Source organism: Microtus pennsylvanicus, chromosome 18 (genome assembly GCF_037038515.1).
Source record: "Microtus pennsylvanicus isolate mMicPen1 chromosome 18, mMicPen1.hap1, whole genome shotgun sequence".
Classification (NCBI taxonomy): domain Eukaryota; kingdom Metazoa; phylum Chordata; class Mammalia; order Rodentia; family Cricetidae; genus Microtus; species Microtus pennsylvanicus.
The window spans coordinates 16,202,711-16,225,861 of record NC_134596.1 but is presented as its reverse complement, the minus strand read 5'-3'; the positions used below and the strand labels follow the sequence as shown (position 1 = coordinate 16,225,861).

Below are 23,151 nucleotides of genomic sequence, written 5' to 3'. Positions count from 1 at the left end.
GCTAGTTCCAGGACAGGAACCAAAGCTACACAGAGAAACCCCAGTCTTGAAAAACAAGCAAACAACAAATAATAATAATAATAATAAAGAAAGAAAGAAAGAAAGAAAGAAAGAAAGAAAGAAAAGAAGAAAAGGAAGGGAAGGGAAGGGAGAAAAGAAAGAAAGAATTCTGCTCTTACCTCATATGACCAAACACACTGCACGCCTGCAAACCTCCGAACACATCTTCCCACCTCTACATCCTCATGGGTGGTGTACATTTCCCGGAGACACTTGCCAATGTGTGGTGCCATTCTCCGAAGCACCTCCCGGCTCAGAATCACACCAGGCCCTCCCATGCAGAAGTTCTCTCCAGGCTCAAGGGCCAGCTTCCCCATCTCTTCTGTGGTACCCAGTCCCGTCTGCCCGAGAAAGAGGGGCTCGCTGCTATTCAGACTCCTCAGGAAACTCTCCAGACGATCTCCTTTGATGTAAACGTCATCATCTGCTCTCATAAACCATTCATATTTGTCCAAGTAGTGGTCATGCATGTACTTGAGCATCATGAAAGACTTCTTCTGGGGCGGATAGGAGTCATCCACACCCCGCAGGGGCACTATCGGAATAGGTATAGTTGTATCTGAGCCCTCGCTAGAGAAGAACTCAACTTTCCCAGGAATTGTCTTGGACCATGTTCTAGAATTAAAATAAATAGTGATTAGAGAACAGTTATTTTCAGAAATGAATTTATCTGCCTATTCTGAATCCCTGTGTGACTAGTCTGTTTGCCCCCACTCAGTATTACAAATCCCAGGTTCATTTCCAGAAGAACCACAACTAAAAGAAGGAGGAAGTTTCAAAGGATCATTAAGTTCTCGTTACAGCTGAAAACCAAATTGTCAAGGCAAAATCTAGACTGTCAGGTCAACTTCCAGATTTCATCACTTTCTACTAGCAAACAGCTCAGCTCTATAAGGACAGCTAAGCAGTAAAGGCACAAGCTGCCAAGTCTCATCACCAACCTGAGTTTGCTCCCCACAGCCCACATGGCTGAAAGAGAGAACTGATTCCTACAAGTTGTCCTCTGACCTCTACATGTGTGCCATGGCATGCACACGCCCATATACACCCTCAAAGTAAACAAAATATAAAAAATAAATATGAAAACAAAATCAAATTTCCCAGCCAACAAATCCTGCTGCAAAGCTCCTCAAGTGCCGACCAAGACAGATGCAATGGTGAACACAGCTTCGAGTCACGAAGCAGTCACCAACCAGACATTGTCAGATGGGCACATGTGTGTAAGCGATTAGCATAAACACGTTTTGAAAGAAAGGAGCATACAAAGGAGAGTCAGAACAGAGAATGCTTCCTAAAGCAGGTAAGTCAGGATGCTAAGGCTGACCCAGGGTGCAGAGCACAACAGAGTTTGCTGTGTGGGAAGATGGAGGAAAACCCATCAGAGCTAAAAGGTGGGTCTACCAGTAAGTGGTCCAGGGCTCCAAAGTGAACAGGAATGAAATCTCCGGGTGTGGATTTGACTGGAAAAAAGCTAGAGGTGTAGGTCTGAGTTTTAAAAGGAGCTGCTTCAGGCCAGACAGAGGAAGGATCAGTAATCAATGAAATGGAAACAAAGTATCCAATTATGAAGAATTAATTTAAGGTAATCATAATGTCCTTTCCCTTGTTTGTATACGGCTGAGAACTTAAGTAATTCAGCTGTAACCACTCATTTATATGGCCTACTTCCAAAAAAGGTATGATAGATAACAAAACACAGGCTGAATAGTCTTTATCTGGAGTTACTCCACATTTCAAAATATACGTATAGATTTCACCAGTCACACACCCCCAATCCAAATATCCAAATGCCCTGAAACCTGCCACTGGTAGAACTGAACACTTTAAAGTCTCGTATTTTATAGCATTTGATTTCCACACTGGAGATGCTCCATTTGTAGTAAATTTATTATTAAGAAAATCAAGGCTCTGCATGGTGGTGTAGGCCTTTAATCTTGGCACTCTAGAGGCAGACAGGTGAATCACTGCAAGTTCAAGGTCAGCCTGATCAACATAGTTAATTTCCAAGCCAGTCAGGGCTACATAGTGAGATTCTGTCGAATGTGAGGCAGGGAGAAGGAAATAAAATCATGAACTATAGATACAAGCTAGTGGTAGAGTGCTTGCTCAGGATGTGCAAGGCCAGAAGCTGAATTCCCAGTCTCGCTGTCTCTGTTCCCTCCCCCCAGCTTCCAAGTGGTATTGCTTTTCATAAATTTCAATTTACTTAACCAGTATAACTGTATTTCTACAGTGAAAAGGTGACTTGAACCAACTAAACCTACTTAATTTTTAATGGAGATTACTAGGAGAAAAGTATCATTAAAAAATATTCTAGGCCAGGTAGAGTAGTACTCCCAGTGATCAAGAGATTGAGACAGGAGGATAGCAGGCCGGAGGTCAGTCTAGGCTCCTTAGGGCAACTCTGCCTCAAAATAATCATCATCGTCTCTGGGGAAGCAATACAGAAGTGGGGAAATTGAATTAGAAGAGCTAGAGGCATGGAAGACAAGACTTTCACACTTCTCTACAGTTGGGAGACTTGAAGTATCACATGCTCGCCTTTCAGCAGATCGTGACTATAGCCAAACTCAGCACAGGAGTCACCACCCTAGCCACCTCTAAGTGCACACACAGGTCATAGTATTCAGCACTCACAGTGCTGCACGACTATCAGCACCGTTCAGCGGTGTGGTTAATGTGTGCTATCTTTCAGAGGACCAGGCTGGGGTCCCAGCACCCATATACGGCAGCTTACAACTGTTTATAACTCCAGTTCCAAGAGATCCTCTTCCAGCCTTCAAGGGCATCAGCACATATGACACAAATATACATACATGTAGAGACTCGTATAAACACATAAAATAAAAATAAATATGTTAAAAAAAACATATAGTTATTCATGGCAGCACATGGCTATAGTCCCTACTCAGGAGGCAAAGGTAACCAGGACCACTTCAGACAAGGAGTTTGAGATCAGCCTGGACAGCATGGTGAGATCCCATTTTAAAAGGCAAAATGGTAAATACAGGATAGATGAGCAGTTAATGTAAGGAGAAGCCACCCCTACCTATAAAGGACAAGTCCTTTCGCACATGCCTACAACACACAGAATGTATGACAGTCTACAGGAACTCTTGTGATGTGATCACGCGAGCGGGGGAAACCACCTCCCAGCTCTAACCACAGGAAGCCAGTGTACAGATCCTTTTAAGCCAAGGAGCCCTGGGTCTGTTCCTTTTACACACTAATGCTCAGGCTTCCTTGTTTTCTTTGGGTCACGGTAACTCTGAAAATGTAAATAACTGCAATGCTTGGCACATAACAGAGATTAGTGAAGACGTGGAATGAAAACTGCCCCCTCCTATACGGCAAGTGGCTTACAGATGCTGTGTGTTGTGTTTGCCAAAGATAAAAATCACTTCCAGATGAGCTTCACATAACTGTCCATCAGCCCAGCCACACTTCCTACAATTCGCACAGAAGAAAATCAGTTTACTCAAAGCACAAACAAGAAAACAATTATTCAGAGGGAAAAGATAGAGGTTCCATGTGCTGACACACACTATAACTGTGGTGCTCATGAAATGTAACTCAAAGCTAAAGAACGTGCAACCTCTTAGGACGAAATGTAGAAGGACAACGAATGAAAGCCATGTAACGTCTGCCTATCGCTATCAGCACGCTGTGTGCCTCTGCACTAATGTGACTACTAAGACAGACCAGGTTCAAAGTCATACTAGAGCAACCAATCCCAGAAGTCAGGAAAATACTGGAGCAAGGGGGTATAATGGGGAGAGGCAGCAGCTAAGGTGACTCCTGTCTTCAAAGCAGCCACCTACTAAAGAGACAGGCACTCTGTCGTGCCTGGGCTCTGGAGTGCACTGCTGAGAGGAGTCCTGACCGCACTCTCTGCACTGCCTCAGTGTGACTTATTAGAGAAGGCAGAGGCTTGCGAATAAAATAAGACAGGGAGAGAAGCAGGAGAGACAGGAAAGTGTGTGCTGAACATGGACGAGCGAGATTTAAGACTGCACTGCAGTGATGGCAGTAAGGAAAGTGCATCTCACACATTGGGCTAAAAAACGAAACCCTCAGCCATGGACTGTGTAAGAATTGTGTTTAACTCCCAATTTCAGACACTATTTTAGGGTAGAATTCTAATAAGAATGTAAATTTTAAGTGTTTTTAGTTAAGACACTAGGTTCTTTGATATTAAACTAAAGATCAAAATTCATTTCTGCCTGGCACTGTTTCCCAGTGCCCCAGGCAGAATACATGCAGAATGTACTGGTAACACAGCCATCGCGGATGCAATTAATGTCCCAACTGTGACTTGAAATGGTGTAATTTGTCCAAGAAGAGAAAGCAATTAATTTTAAAAACAGGCAATCCAACCTCAACCCCTCCTTAAAAGCTCCTCTGCGTTTTCAGTCACCCCACCCAATTATTATCCAGTCCTTTTTAGGTAAGGCAGGGCAAGCCTCATGTTGTCTTTTCTATTCTAATTGAAGGGTGGTTTGAGGAAAATCTTCTCATGAATTCTTTGCAAACCCTCCAATCTTAAGAAATTATGATCTTTTCAATTAGGGTTCCATAAAGTGAGTGTATTCTGGAACATAACTTGATTCACTATCCGGAGGGAGGGGGAGGGAAACACATTCATAATTCCACATTGAAAGCAATGCTACTGAACAAGCAAGCCTGCCCTCCTGTGATCAAAATAGGTCAGGTTCTGAGATTCTCATAAGCAAATGTGTACTTGGCCATCAACACATTTGTTGCCTGGAGCTCTCAATGGAAATGACAGAACATTTGCAAAGGTCCTTGCCAGAAAGCTCAATTTTCAACGGACTGAAACCCAACTCTTTTTACAGCCCAGATAAGACAGCTGAAATGAGAGAGTGCCAAGGAAATCTCCTATTTTCCCAAGTTTCTAAATGCTATCCCCTGTACCAAATTAAACCTCAACTAAGAAACGCAGCTGGACAGCTGGCAGCTTGGCCAAGGAATGCCTGTGTTGAGTTAGGGCTTTGTATCCGTCTCCACTTCTAGTCAATATCATTGTAAGAAAAACTACATCTACAATATAGACATTGTCCTGGGTAAACATCTATAACATATGCCTAAGTTTACAAGGCTAGCCACACAGGCTAAGAATGCAGCAAGTGATACAGTGTGTGCTTACAAGTGTATGGGCCTGGATTCTATCCTCTGACACACACACACACACAAATCAAGAAGGTACGGAAGAGTATACTTATATTTCCTGACTTACTAAACACACAAAAATAATGTACAACTCGGCCCTAAAGTATTCACTGTGGTTGTTTCTAAATGGCGAACTAGAAAATATTTAATTGCGGGCTAGAAAGATGCTCAGCAGTAAAGAACACTGGCCCCTCTTCTGGCTTCCTTGGCACTAGACACACATGTGGTACACAGACATACATTTAGGCAAAACACTCCCACATATAAAATAAAATTTCCTTACCAACAAGGCTGCCTAGAACTACAGGCAACTGAGAAATGTTGAGAACAGGAGTAATTGTCTTCCTCAGGAAGAGTAAATCAATTAGTTATCCAATACCAAAAGGTCAGCCCTAAAACACACACACACACACACACACACACACACACACATATAGACACACAAGTAACATTATACAGACTGAGCAGGTTGTAGTTATATATTTGGAAACACATACATACACACAAACACTCACATGCTAACAACAATTTAAAGAAAAAGAGGCTATGAATTTGAAAGCGATGAAAGGCTTAGAGGGAAGAAGGGGGAAGCGATATAGCTATAATCTCAAAAAAATGTTTAAATTGTTAAAAAATTATATTTTGAAAAGAAAGCATCCTCTTTTTATTTTCTATACCTTCTACAAAAGGTATGTATATTTAGAATCAAGAAAAAATTCCCTAGGGGAAGCTTTGTGCTAACAAGAAAAAAAAAGAAAAGAAAAAAAAGAAAAACAGAACAGTTTATTTTGTAATAACCTACCTAACAGGCAAATCAAAGAAAAGTAGCATAAGACCGAGTTCCTCCTTTTACAGTTTCTAAACTTAAAAAGTGAGGAGACTTTCTAATCCACAAACCCACTCTTACACATGCTGCCTGCTGGTTACAGAGTGCTAAGTTTGAAAGGATAGAATCACCTCAGATACTGCTTCTCAGTCTTGTTAAAGTGGCTAGAGTCTAAGGAGGAAGATGAATGTCCCATAGAAATGACAGACACTAGGAATTAAATGTATAAATCTTTTCTGCTACAGAAAGGATTGAAGATCAAGTAACTAAAATGCATGCATGAGGGGAAAGTGAGCAAGGGAACAGCATTGAGGAGAGGGAAGAAGAGGTAATGCAGAGCAAAGCACCAAGGGCAAAATCTTGATGACTGAAGGAGGCTCTGTAAACTGACAGCTAGAGCACTCCCAGGAGGTGCCCCTCAAACTGGAGCAAACTCCTGCGTTCAGACCTGAGACCACAGTGCCACCCATGCGTGATAACCGTGGCTCACTTTCAGCTACAAGCTGTCTAGGAGGCAAACACGAAGTCACAAAACCGTCCTATTGCTCAGGGCTAAATGTAAAACTATGTCAGACATTAAGTGCTAGGAGAAAATCCTCCTCCGGGACCACTACAGGAAGCAGAAGAAAGCATCTCCGTGGGAATCTCAGTTGGAGGGGCAACAGTCTTAACTTGTCCTTAAGAGAGTGTACAGAAGGAAGATGCTGTTGTCTACTGTCAGTCCCAGCAGCACAGGGACCTGTGAAGACTCAGCTGCCCCCCAGGGCAGAAGACACTTGATAACTGACAAGAGCTGCTTCTCCCTCAGTACTAGTAACTTTACTTGTAATGTCCTTGGTATCTCTGTAAGCACATGGCTTCCTCTTTTTAAGTCAACTGACTCACTGTCCTCAAGACATGAGTAATTTCAAAGTGTTACGGGAATAAGTGAAAAATATAATAGAGAACAGTGGGAAAATTATCTTTAAAGGCTAAATTATAGTCTTTACTGCTGATCCTTAAACTTAGACTTAGTGGGAAAGCAAGTATAAAAGAGTATTCCTTACAACCCAAGCACTTGGGAGGTTGAGGCAGGAAGTAACCAGTTTGACTATTATACACTGAAATCTTGTCCTAACAGGGGGGAAGGGCTTCTTCTCAGTTGAGCTGCTGCCAGGCTGGATTACAACTTCCTCCCTCAACAATGGCCTGGATGACAACCCAGAGGCACTTCCAACTATTGGGCACTAAGAGTCCTAAGCCCAGATTCACAACCAACAACGAGGGCACTCACCAAGAGACACACCACACAGCACACCTTTTTTGACACCTAAGAATCAAATGCAGAGTGTAAATGACAGCCGGTGCTCTGAAGTCTCCTGAAGACTCCAGCCGAGTCCACAGCCCTCTGAACAACTGTGCTGCTGCTGTAAACGCAAAGCTCATGGATTTCCTGAGCTACGGTTCTCATTAGCCCCAAATAAGCGTTTTTGCTGGGGCTGGGGAGTATGTATGAACAAAATGTAAGTTTCCAGATCTTAGAAAAGTATGATCAGAGAGGTTAGGCATGATAAAAGCACCTTGTAAATCAGCGTCCTGGTCCTGTGAGGCGCTACCTGCAATCAGCCTGCTCCTCAACAGCCAGACTCACTCTTAGCAGATGGAGGACTCTGAAGTGTCATTATCCACAGGAAACTCTGGGCCCATAAGGACAAACAGCTAATGAACAAGAGCCAAGCAAACAAACAGGGGCCACTCTGTGGCCTCTCAGGGCCACTCTACCTCCTCACCCACACCTGTTTCCTGGTCATCACCAGTTCTTTCACAGTGGGGACAGGAGCACTGAAAAGACCAAAGAAACAGTTTTCTCAGATAAGGAGGGCAGCCTTACCCACACTTCTACCACTTCCGCCTGCCTTTGTCGGCAACATAAAACTCCTTCAGGTTGTGAATGGGCTTAACTCTAAGGCAAAAAAATTGATTCCAAACTCTCTAGTGCGGGCTTGTTTACTGTACCAGATCCTGAACACTTACCTGTGGATATCACCATCAGAAACAAACTCAACAAAGCCTCCAAATAGCAGTACCATCAGCTGAGCTCCCAAACACAGATCCTGTCAAGCTACTCTCATGCTGAAATACCACTGTCGGCTTTACAAAACTCAAGTTCCTGAGGCTGGCACAAGTAGGTCCAAAGGACTCCAATTCCCGAAACTTTAAAAGGTACTCTAAATACTCTGGTAGCTAGACAAAGAAAAGTTTCCCTCTACCAAAAGGAGCAATTTCTCTTATTCTGGTAGAAGGACAAGTGGCTCCCTGTGATGACCATCGCATAGCAAAGCTCACACTGGCCCAGTCTCCTTCAGCATCACAAGTCCCGGTTACACATTTCAAAGTCCAGGCTGGCATCTGAGCCCTTCCCACCTCCTTTCCCATCCCGAATTCCCTCCAGCTCACAGGCTTCCCTCCCCCCCCCCCCCCCCGACCCCAGCCCACTTTTCTCTATTCTCTATCCCCTGCTATTCTCCCCTCTCTCACAGAAAACCCTGGGGCCAGGTCCAGTCTTACTGGCCATGCTCAGCTCAGTCTACTTCCTTCTCACTCAGCTCTGGACTCTTCCAGATGCCTCTGGCTACTCGCTACTCCTTCCCCCTCATATCTGTCTACAATAAAAAGCCTAGGACTTACCACAGGGCAGGGACCCCTGACTGCTCTTTGGACTGGAGAGGGAGGGGGAAAGGAGTGGGGGGAGGGGGAGAAGGGTGGGAAGAGGGGGAGAAGGGTGGGAGGAGGGGGAGGGAAATGGGAGGCTGGGAGGAGGTGGAAACTTGTTTTTTTTTTCCCTCATTTTCTCAATAAAAAAAAAAGATTTAAAAATAAAAAAAAAAAAGCCTTCCCCTTAACTACAGCATTAGACAGTACACAGGTGCCTTCTTTCAGCCTGGCCTGGTATCCTTGCCATTACTTTCCTGCCCAGTGCTCACAGCCCAGCTCCAAGGAACTATTCTTTCTCATCACCCACCATCACCATTCCCTGCTGCTTCGTGACTTAGAAAACCTGCTATTGTCTCTGCCTCAAAACTCCTACACATTCATTCTTCAAGGCTCAAAAGGGAAGAAAGGGCTGGAGTACGGGTGAGAAGCACCTTGACCCTTCCTTTGGCACAAAGTGTGAGCCCTTCTGCACACTCTCCTACCAGTACCTTGTGAGCCCTTACCAGTCAACAGGCTTCATTTCTTCATCTTGACTGGGCTGTGGGGACTGAAGCCTACTGCCAGTGGAACAAGAACATACAGCAGTTTCTGCTGACAACCACAGCAAACCTTAGCGTATTTCATTGACAACACAAACCCTCAGACCACGATAGCTAGAACTACGCTCACTGCAGGACCACATCTCTCAGCAGCTTCCCTACAGCGAATTCATACCTTGAAATTAGTTGTGCTCCAAAGTACATTTAGAAGCTGATTATTTGCACTGTACATGTAAACACTTTCCATAGTAATATTTGCCAAACAGAACTGTGTGGAAGAGACCAACTGAGCTGTTTCAAGCTAAACATAGTTTACTGAGCTCAAGAAATAAGTAAATTACTGAGCTATATTGGGGAGAATCTCTTTAAGGCTGGTAAGAGGAACAGTCTGCCTAGATCCCAAGCATTAGGAAGGGTCATGAACTGACAACGTTATCTTGAGTAAGAGTCCTGTATCTAAAGCTAGTGTGTCTTCCCTTTTCTTCCCAAATTTGTCTGCCCACTAATGCCAATCACTCCTAGACAACCGACAGCATCCTCAGAGGAAGGTAAAAAAGAAACCAAGAAACAATTGTTTCCCATCCCAGGGTCAGTAAGATCCAAATAACTGTGATATGTTAGGTTAGCTCAGTGTTTTTTCAGTGTGTGTGTGTGTGTGTGTGTGTGTGTGTGTGTGTGTGTGTGTGTGTGTGTGTGTGCTGCATGCAACTGGGAAACTTCAAGAATGCTGTCTGCTTCTGAAACAGTTTCTCACTGGCCTGGAACTTACCAGTTAGGCTAAGTTGGCTGTCCAGTAAACCCCAGAAATCCTATTCAGTCCTCCGCCCTGCTTTGTTTTGTACCTGGATCCCAGGCTAGAACTCAGGTCCTTGTACCTTTCAAGCACTTTATTGTCCAGGCTATTCCACACAGCTGAAGCTCAGGCCTCTGAACATTAAGAACAGATGGGATTAACCCCAGCACTTAGGAAACAGAGGCAAGAGGATCTCTGAGAGTGCAAGGCCAGCCTGGTCTACAGAACAAGTTCTAGGATAGCTAAGGTTGCACATTGAAACCTGTCTTGAAAAATAGAAAAGAAAAAGAAAACAAAACAGATGGGAGGGGGAGCAGAGTATACCAGCAAATATGCCTGTGATCTCAGGACTCAAGAGGCTGAGGCAGGAGAACTTGAAAGTTATCCTTAGCTACTTAGCAAGATTTTAAAGACTTTAAACTGGATTAGCACAGATAGATGCTTTGAAGGCTGGAGCGGAAGCAGTTTTGAGTCACCCCTTGCAGCTGGGGATATCTTTTCCTTCAAAAGGTTTCCTTTACAGAAACCCTCAGGGGGCTGGCCTGGTGACAATCTTAGCTACCTGGAAATTAAGGCAACCTTAAGGCCAGCCTAGACAAAATAGGGAGACCCTCTCTCATTTGAAAACTCAAAGGAGCTGAAGGTTGACTTCCTGAACTTGAGGGAAATGTAAAATCAGAAGCAGGGAATAGGGTCTTACTTCTGCTTGCGGTATCAGCACTCAGAAGGTTGAAAGGCAGGGGAATGAATGACTCATAATTCAAGGCCAGTCTGAACTACAAAGTAAGTCTCAAAACAAAACAAATCAATGATAAAAATGGGGCTGGAGAGATGGCTCAGTAGGTAAGAGCACTAGGTACTCTTTCAGAGGACCACGATTTGATTCCCAGCACCCACACGGTAGCTCACAACCATCTATAACTCCAGTCTCAGGGGATCTGAGGATCTCTTCTGCCTCCCTTGAGAACCAGGCACACACATGGCATGCAGATATACATGCAGACAAAATACCCATATACATTAAAAATAATAAGGACAATAAAAGAAAGGAAAGACAGGTTGAATTATTGGACCATTTAGCTTCTATATGTAAAAAAAAAAAAAACTAAGAAAAAAATCCAAAAACTGAAGAAAATATGAGCTACAGTTAGTAACTCCAAACACCCAATCAACCTGTTGGTAGCACAACAAACTACATGTGGATCATAGTTTAAAGTAAACTACACCATAGACAAAGAGCTTTGCAGAGGAGCCTACGTGCATTATTTTCCGTATTTATTTGTAGAATTTCAGCTACCCGTCTCCCTTTCTGCTCAAAGCTTCAAGTGTTTTTTCCATTCTCTTGCAATACAATTCTGTGAGTCTGAACAGTCAGACCCAGTTCCTTCTTTTATGGCCTTCTGGCTTCTGCCTCAGCATCCAGCCTTCTCTTTGCCAATATGTTTATCAGTAATAGTCACACAACTAGTCTTTCACTATCTACCCCAAGTGGTATAAATGCGCCTTTCTCTAAAGCCACCTACTATAGACAGGCCACCAGCCCGCTCAGCCCCTGTTCTATTTTCTCCACTGTGTTCATCACTAGCCCAAACCCTTTGTAGAGCCCTTTTAATAGAACTAGCAGAACAAAGATCTGTCTTGCCGTGCCCTCCGACTAAGGTTTGGATTCACAAGGGCCATGCAGGTCATCTGCTTTACAAAGAGCTGAACCATACCTAAGTGCACCTAAATGTTTTAATGAGTCAGGATCACTCCTGTGAGCCTAACTGCTAGGCAGCTACATGGGATCAAGGGAAGTTGGCTCCAGCTGGTCTCTATCTGCTACACTTGGAGTTTCAGTTTGCCTACTTTCAAAACGGTAGTGTCTGATGTTGTGCCCAGCAGTCTCCGTGGGGCCTAGCCTTGCTCTAAGTGTACGGCAGGTCTACAAAGAGATCTACAAATGGAGCTGTTCCACCGCCAAAGCAATACACTGCAGCAACTACAGTCCAGGCAAGCGCACCTTCCTGGATTTTTCAAGGGCTTCTTAGCTCCCTCCTGGATCTCAGTCCTCGGAAGGAAAAGTTGCTAGTTACTAGTCCCAAAGTACAAACTGTGGCATTTTCACTCTGCCCTCTGACTGGAAGTTGGCATCTCCTTCATCTGTAAGTCAACCAACAGTTTTGTTAAATCGAAGGAGGGGAACAATGGGGACAACAATCTGAAGGAGCTTTTGTTTGGTTTTTAAAGGCTGGGCTTGAACTTCTAATCTGCCTGCCTCCACCTCTTGAAAGCTGGGAGTTTTTCATATGATGAAGAATAAGCCAGGTGTGGTGGCACATGCTCTAAATTTCCTAGCACTAGGAGGCTGAGGCTGGAAGGTTCAGGCTAAGTTAGTCTGGACTACACAGAGAAACAAAATTTACTTTTTAGGAGAAAGGTCACAATGAGCACACCTACTTTCAACTCAGGTTCCACCTTGTGCTCAAGGTTCAAGAATCAAGCTATTTTCACACTGTACGGTACAAGGATGCTACATTTTAAGAGCTCAGTGTGGACTTTCTGGCCCAGGCTGCAAAGAACAGTACAATTGTAATATTAACTTACAAGCCAATAACCTCCCTCCCAATTCAGGCCTTCCCTGAAAGTTCCCTAAGGCTAGCCAATCTAACCACAGGGTTGACAGGCAAGGACCCTGACCAGCAATGAATACAGCCCTTCCTGTGTCCTGCTTTCTTCAGAACACAGAGTAAGTCACTACAGGGAAGCAATGACTGCGGGGTATAGTGTTTCCTTCCTGGAAAGGATTCCTTCTTTGTGAGAGAAAGAACCAAACAGAAAGCATTTCTCTCTCTGGCTGTCCTGGACCTTGCTTTGGAGATCAGGCTGGCCTCAAACTCAGAGATCTGTCTGCCTCCGCCTCCCCAGTGCTGGTATTAAAGGCGTGCACCACTGCCTGGCTCAGAAAGCATTTCTACTTCCCCACTGCCTTAAAAAAAAAAAAAAAAAAAAAAAAAGAGGTCAAAGGGCCACATACACTGCACTTCGTGATAGGCTTTGGGAGATCTTGGCCAATCACAAAACAGCAGACTAGTGTATACTACACATCTCCCGGGCACTGCTGGAATGATGACCCTAATGACTTGTGTATCTTGACTTCATAAGCATGACATGTATTGGGGAGGGGCTCAGAGTCATATAATCTATGTGAACAAAGTACTCTGGTAATTGTCTCCAGAGTTTCGATTTCATGTAACCTGTCACTAAACTTTCAAAACCATAAACCAAACAATTTAGTGGGTTCTTCCTCAATTTAATTTTATTACTGATAGGACATGTATTTATCGGTAGTGTATATGTTGTGTGGGAGGGCAACAGTTGTGGAACAGTTGTGAAAGACAAGAAGACAGTTTAGGAGTCAGCTCTCTCCTTGTACCATGTGGGATCGTTCTAGGGACCAAACTCAGGTTGTGAGGTTTCGTAACACCTTTACCTACTAAGCTATTTGGGGTGGGGTGTCCTTTCATTTTTTTTTTCTTTTATTTTTGAGGCAGGGTCTCACTGTTAGTCACATCCGGCCTGGAACTCATAGAGATCCACCTGCTCTGCCTCCAAAGTGCTGAAAATTAAACGCCTGTGCCACCACATCTGCCCTCGATTTCTGATGGCGATATTAAGTCACAGAGAACTTGGACCTGCTGGTTCTTGAACGATTTTGTTAGCCCACATGCAGCCACCTGCACTCTAAGCTTCCCTGGCACCCAGAACCTTTCTTGGCAGAATGCAGCCTCTTGACTTCAGCAGCAGGAAGGGTGGGCAAGCCATTCAAGGGCAGTCTCTGGTCACTCCCCAGCCCTTTTCACCTTTCCCTCAATCCCTCACTTGGCTTAATGAATGGAGAGATTCGGCTATGCTTGGTCCCTTTCACCATCTGCTGCCTGAAAACAGCCCAGAAAACGGACTTAAAAGCCAAACTTACTAAAGTACTGGTTATAAATTGAAAACACACAGCGACTAGTGCAGCCTTGCTCAAAATGCTCGGCCCCAGAACATCTGGGCTCTGAAACCACTGTCTCTGATTCCGTGCCCGGAGGAACTCCAGACTTCACCCGTACAGTAAAGGTTTCTGTACACACACACACACAATTTCCACCAAACCCCTTCGCTTGCGTCTACAATTCTCTTCTATTTCAGTTTCGCTCCAATGCAAACCAGCTCCTTTCTACAGGCTACTTTGGCTAATCCCTTTGTTAATCCTGAACGCGATCGCAGCCACTTCTACGACTCAGACTCATTTAGTTTCCTAGGGCCCGGTTCCTTACGTACAGGCATACACCTCTGAAACTGAGCCAGGGAACATTAGAATGTAGTCTCCTTGCATTGACAGAATCGATCACATAAGCTGTTTTTCCTCAACATTCTTTCTCTCTACTTAACAAAACCAGAGTGGGCACTCTCACTAAAAAAAAAAAAGGAATGACCGAAAAATCCTAAAGTGTGGCATGGAAGAGTCCTAGCCAGGTTAATTTAGGCGGGCTCTCCTTTTGCAAGGACAAAGTGCCTATCTTGGAGACTCAAATTATAACCTCTGCCTCCACTATCGCAAGTACGACGCTTTGAATTCCCCCACCATCTTATAGAAGAGACTCGTTCCTTTTAACAAAGCAGCCCTGGTCATAGAAAGCTTATGCGTCTTGCAGGAGAATCCGGGCGAGAGGCACACCCCGAGAAGCCAGCCTAGTCCATCTAATCCCAAAGTCTTGCCCTTGAGCGTCGCTCTCGCCCTCCTCCTCCTTCTCCGGGGAAGCCTCCCGGGAACCCTCAGGCCGCCAGTCCCCACCCCGCCCGCTGGGATGCTGGATGCTGGAGATGGTGTCCACGAAAAAGGGGCTCACCTGTAGGCGGCCACGGCGCGGGTCTGCAGGTATTTCTGGGCGGTCATGACTCCCACGAAGAGAAAGTTCCTGTCACGCGGGACGCCCTCCGAGGCCGAGCTATCCGGCCAGAGCTGCGCCCCGCGCGCATCGCCTCGCGCACCGCCGAGCAGCGGCGCCGACTGCCCTGGCCGGCATCCCTCGGGACTGGGACGCCGCCGCGGGCCCACACGCTTCAGCTCCGAGGCGCGGGGCAGGACGAGCCGCGAGGCCAGCACGAAGCCCAGCACGAGCCCGAGCAGCATGCTGAGCCAGGCGCGCCGGCCGCGCGCGGCCATACCCGCGTCCCTCCGCCCGCCGGGCCGCTGTCCCCGCCGCAGGCTCCACGCGTCCTCCGTCCGCCGCCCCCGCCCGCGGAGGCCAGCCCGCCCTAGCGCCACCAGGCCCGGCCCGGGCAGCGCCAAGGCCGCCGCGGGCCCGCCGCGCCCATCGCGGCTCCCGAGCCGCCCGCAGGCCCCGCGCCGGCGCTTTGTTCCGCGCGCCCGCCCGCACCGCCGCGGCCTGCGCCTTTAAGAGGGGACCATGCCCCGCGCGCGCGGCCGGCGACTCCGGCGCGAGGCGACAGCGGCGACTCCGGCTCCTCTGGCTCGCGTCCCCCGGCTGGCTCGGCTCGGCTCGCGCTGCGCCCGCCCTCTCGGTGCCCTGCGCCGCCACTGCAGCTGCACATCCTCCGACTTAGCGCGCCATTGCAAAGGAGCCCCTCAACGTCACGCACCGCGCGTTATGAAGCGGCCCGCCGGCGGCGTGCCGTGGCCCCTCTCGGGATCCGTCCGCGCCTCGTGATTGGCGCAAAAGTGAATGGGGGGCAGTTCACGTGGACAAAGTTTAACCAGAAAAAAAAAAAAGCGCGTCCGCCCCGCAGTCTGCGGCCGGGCTGAAGGGGCGTGGGTGAGCACCGGCTGCAACGGTGGTGCGGGCAGGACTTCAGCCCCGGCTGCCCGGGACCCGCGGCCACGCCCCCGTCGCCCGCCGCCCGGCTCCGCACGTGGACCGAGTTGACCGGCTCCCCAGGCGCCCCTAGAGTCGCCACGCCCGCCCTTCCCTCCCCAGGCCGAGCCCCCGGCTCCGTGGCCAGCGCAGCCGTGGTGTCCACACTGCAGCTTTGTACGCGCCGGGCTTCGGGCGGAGCCGGAGCGAATACAGCCGCAGTTCACCTCGGAACGCTTGGGGCGTGCGGGCCGGGAGCGACGCGTGAATTCGCTGAGTGGCAATGGCTGGCCTCGAACTCGTAGACTCACCTCTCCCTCTGCCTCCCGAGCGCTGGGCTTAAAGGAGAAGGAAGAGTCGGTGGGTGGATTAACGTTAGATGATCAGCACCTGTATTGAGTCCCCGTGGGCAGCGAGACGGAGAGTATCTCTCACCTGAGTCCCTCAGTATTTTTAAAGGGTCGATTTATAAAACATAAGGATCATGTATGAGGTGCGCGCACGTGCATTTTGTTCCTCGGGAAGCTCCCACTTCGTTTTTTGAGACAGGATCTCTCAATCTTAGAGGTTGCCAAGTAGGCTAGGGTCGCTGAATGGATTTTTAAGACTTGCTCAGTTTTAACTTTTAGACACTTTGTTAAACAAACAAACAAAACTGCAGCCAGGGTAGTTGCTTGACAAATGTTTGTAAATACCAATTTTATTTCTTAGTCACCAATGTGTTAGGGTTATAACAGCCAAGTAGCCACCTGGGCCTCAGTGCTCCTTTGAGGCAGAAGTCTAGTAGACCCCCGAGCTAGCTGAAGCTGAATATTCTCTTCAACTCCGTATCTTCTTGCTTATGCATCTGGAGTGGCTGAATCCCAGGTCAGTGGCCACCATGCTTGTTTAGAGAATGCCAGGGATCAACCCCTGAATTTGGTATGCTAGGCCTGAATTCTACCTTCTGAACTACGGCCCTAGAGTCTGAGAGGTTCTCATTTAATCAAACAAAAAAGGACAGAAAACAAGTATTCCTGGGGCTGAGGCTATTCCTGTTTCTCCATTTTATGATTAATAGATGAAAAGGCCAAAATATTCCCGTTTAAACGACAAAGCACAGATTCTTCTCTGCCACTGAATGGTGGTTACTCCTGCTTATCCTTTGGATAGTGCCACTTTCTTTGACCCTTGTGATTTATTTCAGAAATAGTTCATTACCTGCCTCCCCAGACTCCCTCTGTAGGAGATGGTCCGCATCTAAGAATAAAATATTCCTTATATAGTGAAGACAGGATTCCAACAGTGGTCTTTGGAGGAATACAGAACACACAGCCGTGAATTACAGCCTGGGAAACCATAGAGAAAGGTTCCAGTAAGACCATAAACCACAAACGCCAAGAAGTCACCAGCGTCCCCCAAATCAGCAGCTGCCCCATAATTCACACTGATTTACATAAAGCACGAATCTGGTAAGACACAGATGTTCAACTTTGTGACACAGTCAATGCCTTCAGTATCTTCTAGCCCGCTTTAGACATGTCTATATTTTCTAAACTCGAGTTCAATGAAAAGACAACTGTGTGGTGGAGTATGCCGAGAATGTGGAGTATCTTATTCCCGGTTCCCTGATGAGTAGAGACGCTGTGTGCTGGAGCTGCTCCTTGGAGACTTAAGATTATTACTTAAGATTTATTTCCAGTGCGTCTGTGTGTTCATACCCATGCTATGGGACGCGTGTGGAGGTCAGAGGACAACGTTCAGGAGTTGGTTCTCTTTTTGCACCACATGGGGCCTGACGACGGAAGTTTAAGTCAACAGGCTTGGTGGCAAGCCTTTACCTGCTAAGCCATTTTGCTAGCCCCTTCTTGGAGACAGTTGGTAGCACACACACCCCTGAGCGGGGGCTCATGCTGGATGCGTGTTCAGCCTGGGATGGGTGTGAGTCCTACACCGAGTCCCCACTTGGCCAAGCGTGGAGTCTCGGAATCTGACAGCCCCTTGTTTCTCTGTCAGTCTTTCCGCTGGAGCACATGAGGGCTCTGTAGTCATGGTTCTAGACCAGGGTTTCCAAATGTCTTCAGAAGTGACAGCTCCCCAACGTCTCTGTTTGCCTGAGTGCAATTCTTTATGACGTAATGAAAACCGATCCCTGCCTACATCACATGTTCTCATTATTGCAGCTTTGTTCTCTCATGCGTCACCTTTTTTCCTGCTGCTAATACACTGATTGCCTGTGTAAAACAGGCAGAACATTTCTTATGATTTGCTGCAATTTCTTGGAAACCTTTGGTAAATACCTCAATTTTTTTTGTTGGCAGCATGCCTCAAACAACTGACAAGAGTTCCCTGTATGGACTTTTTAAAGACACACCAACCGGCCTCAAGCCTCAAACAGGAGTCTCTGGAAAAAGTAGTCATCTTTTCAAAAAAAAAAAATTCAGAAATGCCTCTTTTGTCCTGTCAAACAGTGGGTTCTGTTTGTTGCCCGCAAAGAAGAACTGTCATGGCCGTTCTGCTAATATGGCCGCATAACATCAGTTAATCCAGCGAGACTTTGCCTCATTACTAACACTCTGTTAAACTGATGAGCACGGCCTCATCCGCTTACTAATCTTTCTAGGCAGGAATGACAGCACACACTTGCAATCCTGGCACTTATTCGGGAGGCTGAGGCAGGAGGAGTGTCAGTTCAAGGCCTGGGTAAGTTGGTGAGATCCTGTTTCAAACTTAAATAAGGGACAAAGAAAGAAAGGGTTGTGGGTGTAGCTGAGTGGTAGGGTGTCTGCCTGTCACACACAAGGCCTTGGGTTCAATTCCCAATACTCATTTGTTTCTTTTTCCTCAATACTTCGCTCTATTTGGAGCATTTCCAGTCTGAGACAGGAAATGATGATTGTGTATTTTGTTACAGCTTTCAGACACCAGTGGAGCCAACACTGTTGTCTAGACTGTCCTTAGTGCTGCATTAGTCAGGGTTCTAGAGGAACAGGACAGGATCTATGTATGTCAAAAGGGGATTTGTCCAGCTAGTCCAACAATGACTGGCTTCCAACGGATGGTCCAAGAATCTGGGTTGTTCCTTCCATGAGGCTGAATGTCTTAGCTGGTCTTTGGTCAGTGCTGGAGGCTCAAAGAAGTAGGTGCTAATACCAGGAAAGGGATGCCTTAGCAGCAGGTTAGATGAACGTGATGTCAAGACTGAGGGTGGGAAGGCAAACAGTAAAAACTTGCTTCTTTTATCTGGGCTATGGCCCAGATTTAGGGTGGATCTTCTAGCCTCTTATGATCCAGTCAAAAATAGTCCCTCACAGGTGCGCCCAGGTTCTTGGTTTTAGATTGATTCCAGATACAGTCAAGTTGACACAATTAAGATTAACCATCACAAGTGTCTCGTGCATCCTGCGTCTAGTTATGAGTTCTATGTCTGGTTTTGTGAGACACACTTTTTCACACAAGCCTGTGGGCGTGCGCAGATATATGTACCAGAGAGAGAGAGACAGAGAGAGAGATCTGGGAGCTGGCAGAATGAGAGAATGACTAGGAAATGGTGGTGCATAGACATGCTTGGCAAATAGCCCAAATGTTTTTTAGAAGATACCTCAGACAAAGTCTGCTCTATCAAAGGCTTAATCCTTCTTTAGCCAAGAAGTGTGACTAAGCACTGGTTGTCATAAATTCCACTGATCTTACCGTGAGGCCAGCGTTCCCACAGCTGGACAGTTCACACATTTCTATCCACAGGACACCCCTCCCCTCTGCATCTCAGCCCCGGCGCTGCTCAGCTGCTGAACCATGGCTGTGCTCAGTGAGCTGGCCCAGAGCGAGGCTCACCACAGTTCTGGCCAGGTTTGGGTGGCTCAGGGAGCCACTCTGGAAATGTTGCTCAAACTGCTTTAATGGAGGCCTAACAAGTTGCAGAAGAAGGCCTGAGTTACTAATTGAGGCAGCAGTTGTCTGAATCTATGAACATCTAAAGTATATACTTCTGAAGATAAGAAAATACTTATAGTACACCCTTTGATCCACCCATGTTACACACACCGTGTGGATCTACACATGCGACAGAACTAGGTCATCTTTCTCACCTTCCACCTGATGGCTGCAAGTGGGAATCGCCACTTTTTGCTTCTTGTCTCTCAGCAATCAACTAAAGCAGAAACCGCAAAGAATAAATTGCATTTTTGCTTCGTGTTCCCTTAATAAGCCAGTAGGGAAACACCACTTCCTAAATCACTGAAGCACCTACAGGAGGTGAGCATCCCTAATCTGAAAAACCTCAAGGCCAAATGGTACAAAATCTGCACCATTGTAACTGTTGACACAATGAAAAACTCCACAAGTGGAAAGCCCCATACCAGGAAATTTTGTTTTGTACACAAATTTAAAATAGTGCCTAGAATTGCTTTCAGAATAAGTAAATGAAGTGGATATGAAATATGAATTTAGTCTCACATCAAATATGTCTAATTATATACATGAAAAAGTTCAAAAACGACAGCCGAAACACTTTGAAGTCAGAATCCCTTGCCTGTGAGCGTTCGGATAAGGACGACTTGACTCCCATTTAGGATCTCTGTCTGCCTGCTGCACACTTCACACCTTCCTTTGCTCTGTTCTTTATTCTTGAACCGTCCACAATACTAGAGATTTAAAACTGGTAGAAGAAAGTCTTCCAAAATGTTTAGTACCATGTTCATTAAAAAAAAAAAAAGTTAGGGCACCAACACTGCTGAAACTTGGGGCAATAGCGCCCTCTTCTGTCTTACACTTTTCCTCGTCATGACAGGGTTTCTTTTTCTTCTTTTTTTCTTTTAAACTGTGTCTATGGAGGTCGGAGGAGAACTAACAGGAGTTGGTCCCTGCTCCATCATGTGGATTCTGGAGATCAAACTCAGGTTACCCAGCTTTCCAGGTAAGACCCTTAACTCACTGGGCCATCTGGTCCAACCAAGGTTTCTTTACTCCTCAGTCTCTAATAGAACAACAATGAGCTGGACTTTGGGCGGGGGGCAGTAAACAAGTTAAGGCCAGCATTCCCCAGCATTTGGGGAGCAGAGGCGGGAGGATTTCTGTGATTTCAAGGCCAAACTGGTGTATATCGAGCCCCAGGACAGTCAGGACTACAGATGTTCTGTCTCAGAGAGAGAGAGAACAATAGCCACATGTTTCATGGTTCGTTTTAGTTTAATTATTGCCTAATCTTGCCTACTCCAGTATTTTCAAAGATGATGTCCTGGTTTCTGGATTTGTGCTGACACCGTAAACTGAGAGATGCGTAGATTTAGAAAGCTATCAGTCAGAATGTATCCTCTGCATCCTGAATTGAGAGTGCTGGAGAGGTGGGGTTGGCTTCTGCAAGTTTATTCCAACTGATCCTGCTGTCCACATTGTATGGAGCCACAGGTGGCCTCTTATGAGCCTCTCATTCCCCAGTGAGTGCAAAATATCAGCCTACGTAAGGATCGCCTATGGGTATAGATGCTACTGAGAAGTCCGTGTTCCTGGGAACACAAAGTGCAGTACAGTGCACGCAGGAGAGGATATCAGGAGGCTCTGGCTACAGAATCTCAAATCTCTGACATTGCATGGCTGCGCATGCGCGCGCTAGCCATGGAGTCAGCGTATAGCTGAAGGAGCAGATGGAGCCAAAGCTCAGAGAGGCGTATTTATAAGCAACCCCGGAAGCAATGCAACAAGAGTGCTGTAGTTTGGATCTGGAATAACCTGCAAAAGTCCGTGTGTTCAATGCTTGCTTGTGAATTCCTTAAGAGGCAGGGCCCTACTGAGTGAGTCCGGTCTTGGAGGCATGGCCTTGGAGGGATGTCGGGGCCTGGATTCTTCCCCTTTCTCTGCTTCCTGGCTGCCATGAGGGAGACACTTTCTTCTGCTGTGGGCTCCTGACATGACATACTATACTTCCATAGATCCAAAGACAATCAAGTCAAGTGAGATGGAAGGAAAATTTCAAAAGATAGCCTGCCTTTATTACGTTAAGCTGGATGTGGCCTGAAGCTTGGCGGCCACTGCTGACCATCTAACACAGTTCACTAATGTTGAAATAGTGAGTCCAGTGCAGTCTTGCGCACCTAAAGTCCCCAAATTCCACTGCACTAAAGTAATCTTTCTTCTCATTTCTCTGGATCTTGTGTATGTGGGGGGGGGGGGTTGGGGGGAGTGGGATGCATGTACTGTGAGCATGCGTGCCCACACATATGCATGTGGAGGCCAGAAGACAGTGTGCCCTCCGCAGTCACTCTCCACCTTGTATTTTGTGAGCTCCTGTTTGAGCGAGACTGGCTGCCTAACAAGCCTGTTTAGGTCCACCCTGGAGCTGCAAGCAGATGCCACCGTGCCATCTTCCACATTCGTACTAGTCATCAAAACTCGGGTGTTTGTCTTCCGAGACAGGGTTTCTCTGGGTAGCCCTGGAATTTGCTCTGTAGACCAGGCTGATCTCACACTCAGAGATCTGCCTCCCTCTGCCTCATGAGTGTAGTTGTTTTTTGTTCTTATTCTTTGGGGGCCTGCCACCCAGCCCAAATAAATACAGGGAAACTTATGAATGCCTGCCCTTAGTTTAGCTTGGTTCTGGCCAGTTTTTCTTAGCTTGAATTATCCCATCTACCTTTTGCCTCTGGACTTTTATCTTTTTATTTTATATTTTTTAAATTTTTTATGGCTTATTAAACTTTATTTTATGTGCATTGGTGTGAAGGTGTCAGATCCCCCCGGAACTGGATTTTCAGACAGTTGTGTGAGCTGCTATGTGGGTGCTGGGAATTGAACCCAGGTCCTCTGGAAGAGCAGTCAATGCTCTTAACTGCTGAGCCATCTCTCCAGCCCCCTTAGTTTATATTCTTTTCTTTACTTCTCACTCTGCAGCTGGCCATGTGACTGGCCCAATATCCTCCTCTCCTCCACTTGCTCCTCCATCTCTCTTCCCAGATTTCTCCTATTTATTCTCTGCCTGCCAGCCCCGCCTATCTCTCTTTCCTGCCTAGTTCTCTCTCCAGCTTTTTATTAGACCAATCAGGTGTTTTAGGCAGGTAGAGTAACAACACAGCTTCACAGAATCAAACAACTGCAACATATGAAACACATCTTTGCATCATTAAACAAATATTCCACATCTTCAACTATATTCCACAACACCTGAATTAAAGGTGTGTGTTCCACCACCCAGCTTCAAACAGGTTTTATGACTGGCTCAGTCCATTCTTCCATGCG

At 46.4% G+C, this 23,151-nt stretch overlaps 1 protein-coding gene across 1 annotated transcript in view; it reads right to left on the bottom strand.

The window, feature by feature from the left end:
- Chsy1 (chondroitin sulfate synthase 1) overlaps nucleotides 1-15,803 on the bottom strand; it is a 55,719-nt gene extending 39,916 nt beyond the window's left edge. The window contains exons 1-2 of the mRNA XM_075952476.1: nucleotides 14,977-15,803; nucleotides 180-675 (exon numbers count right to left, since the gene is read on the bottom strand). Coding sequence (XP_075808591.1) covers nucleotides 180-675; nucleotides 14,977-15,293 — 813 coding nt within the window. The 5' untranslated portion in view covers nucleotides 15,294-15,803. The remainder of the gene's footprint in view (nucleotides 1-179; nucleotides 676-14,976) is intronic.
- Nucleotides 15,804-23,151: the final 7,348 nt, after the last annotated feature.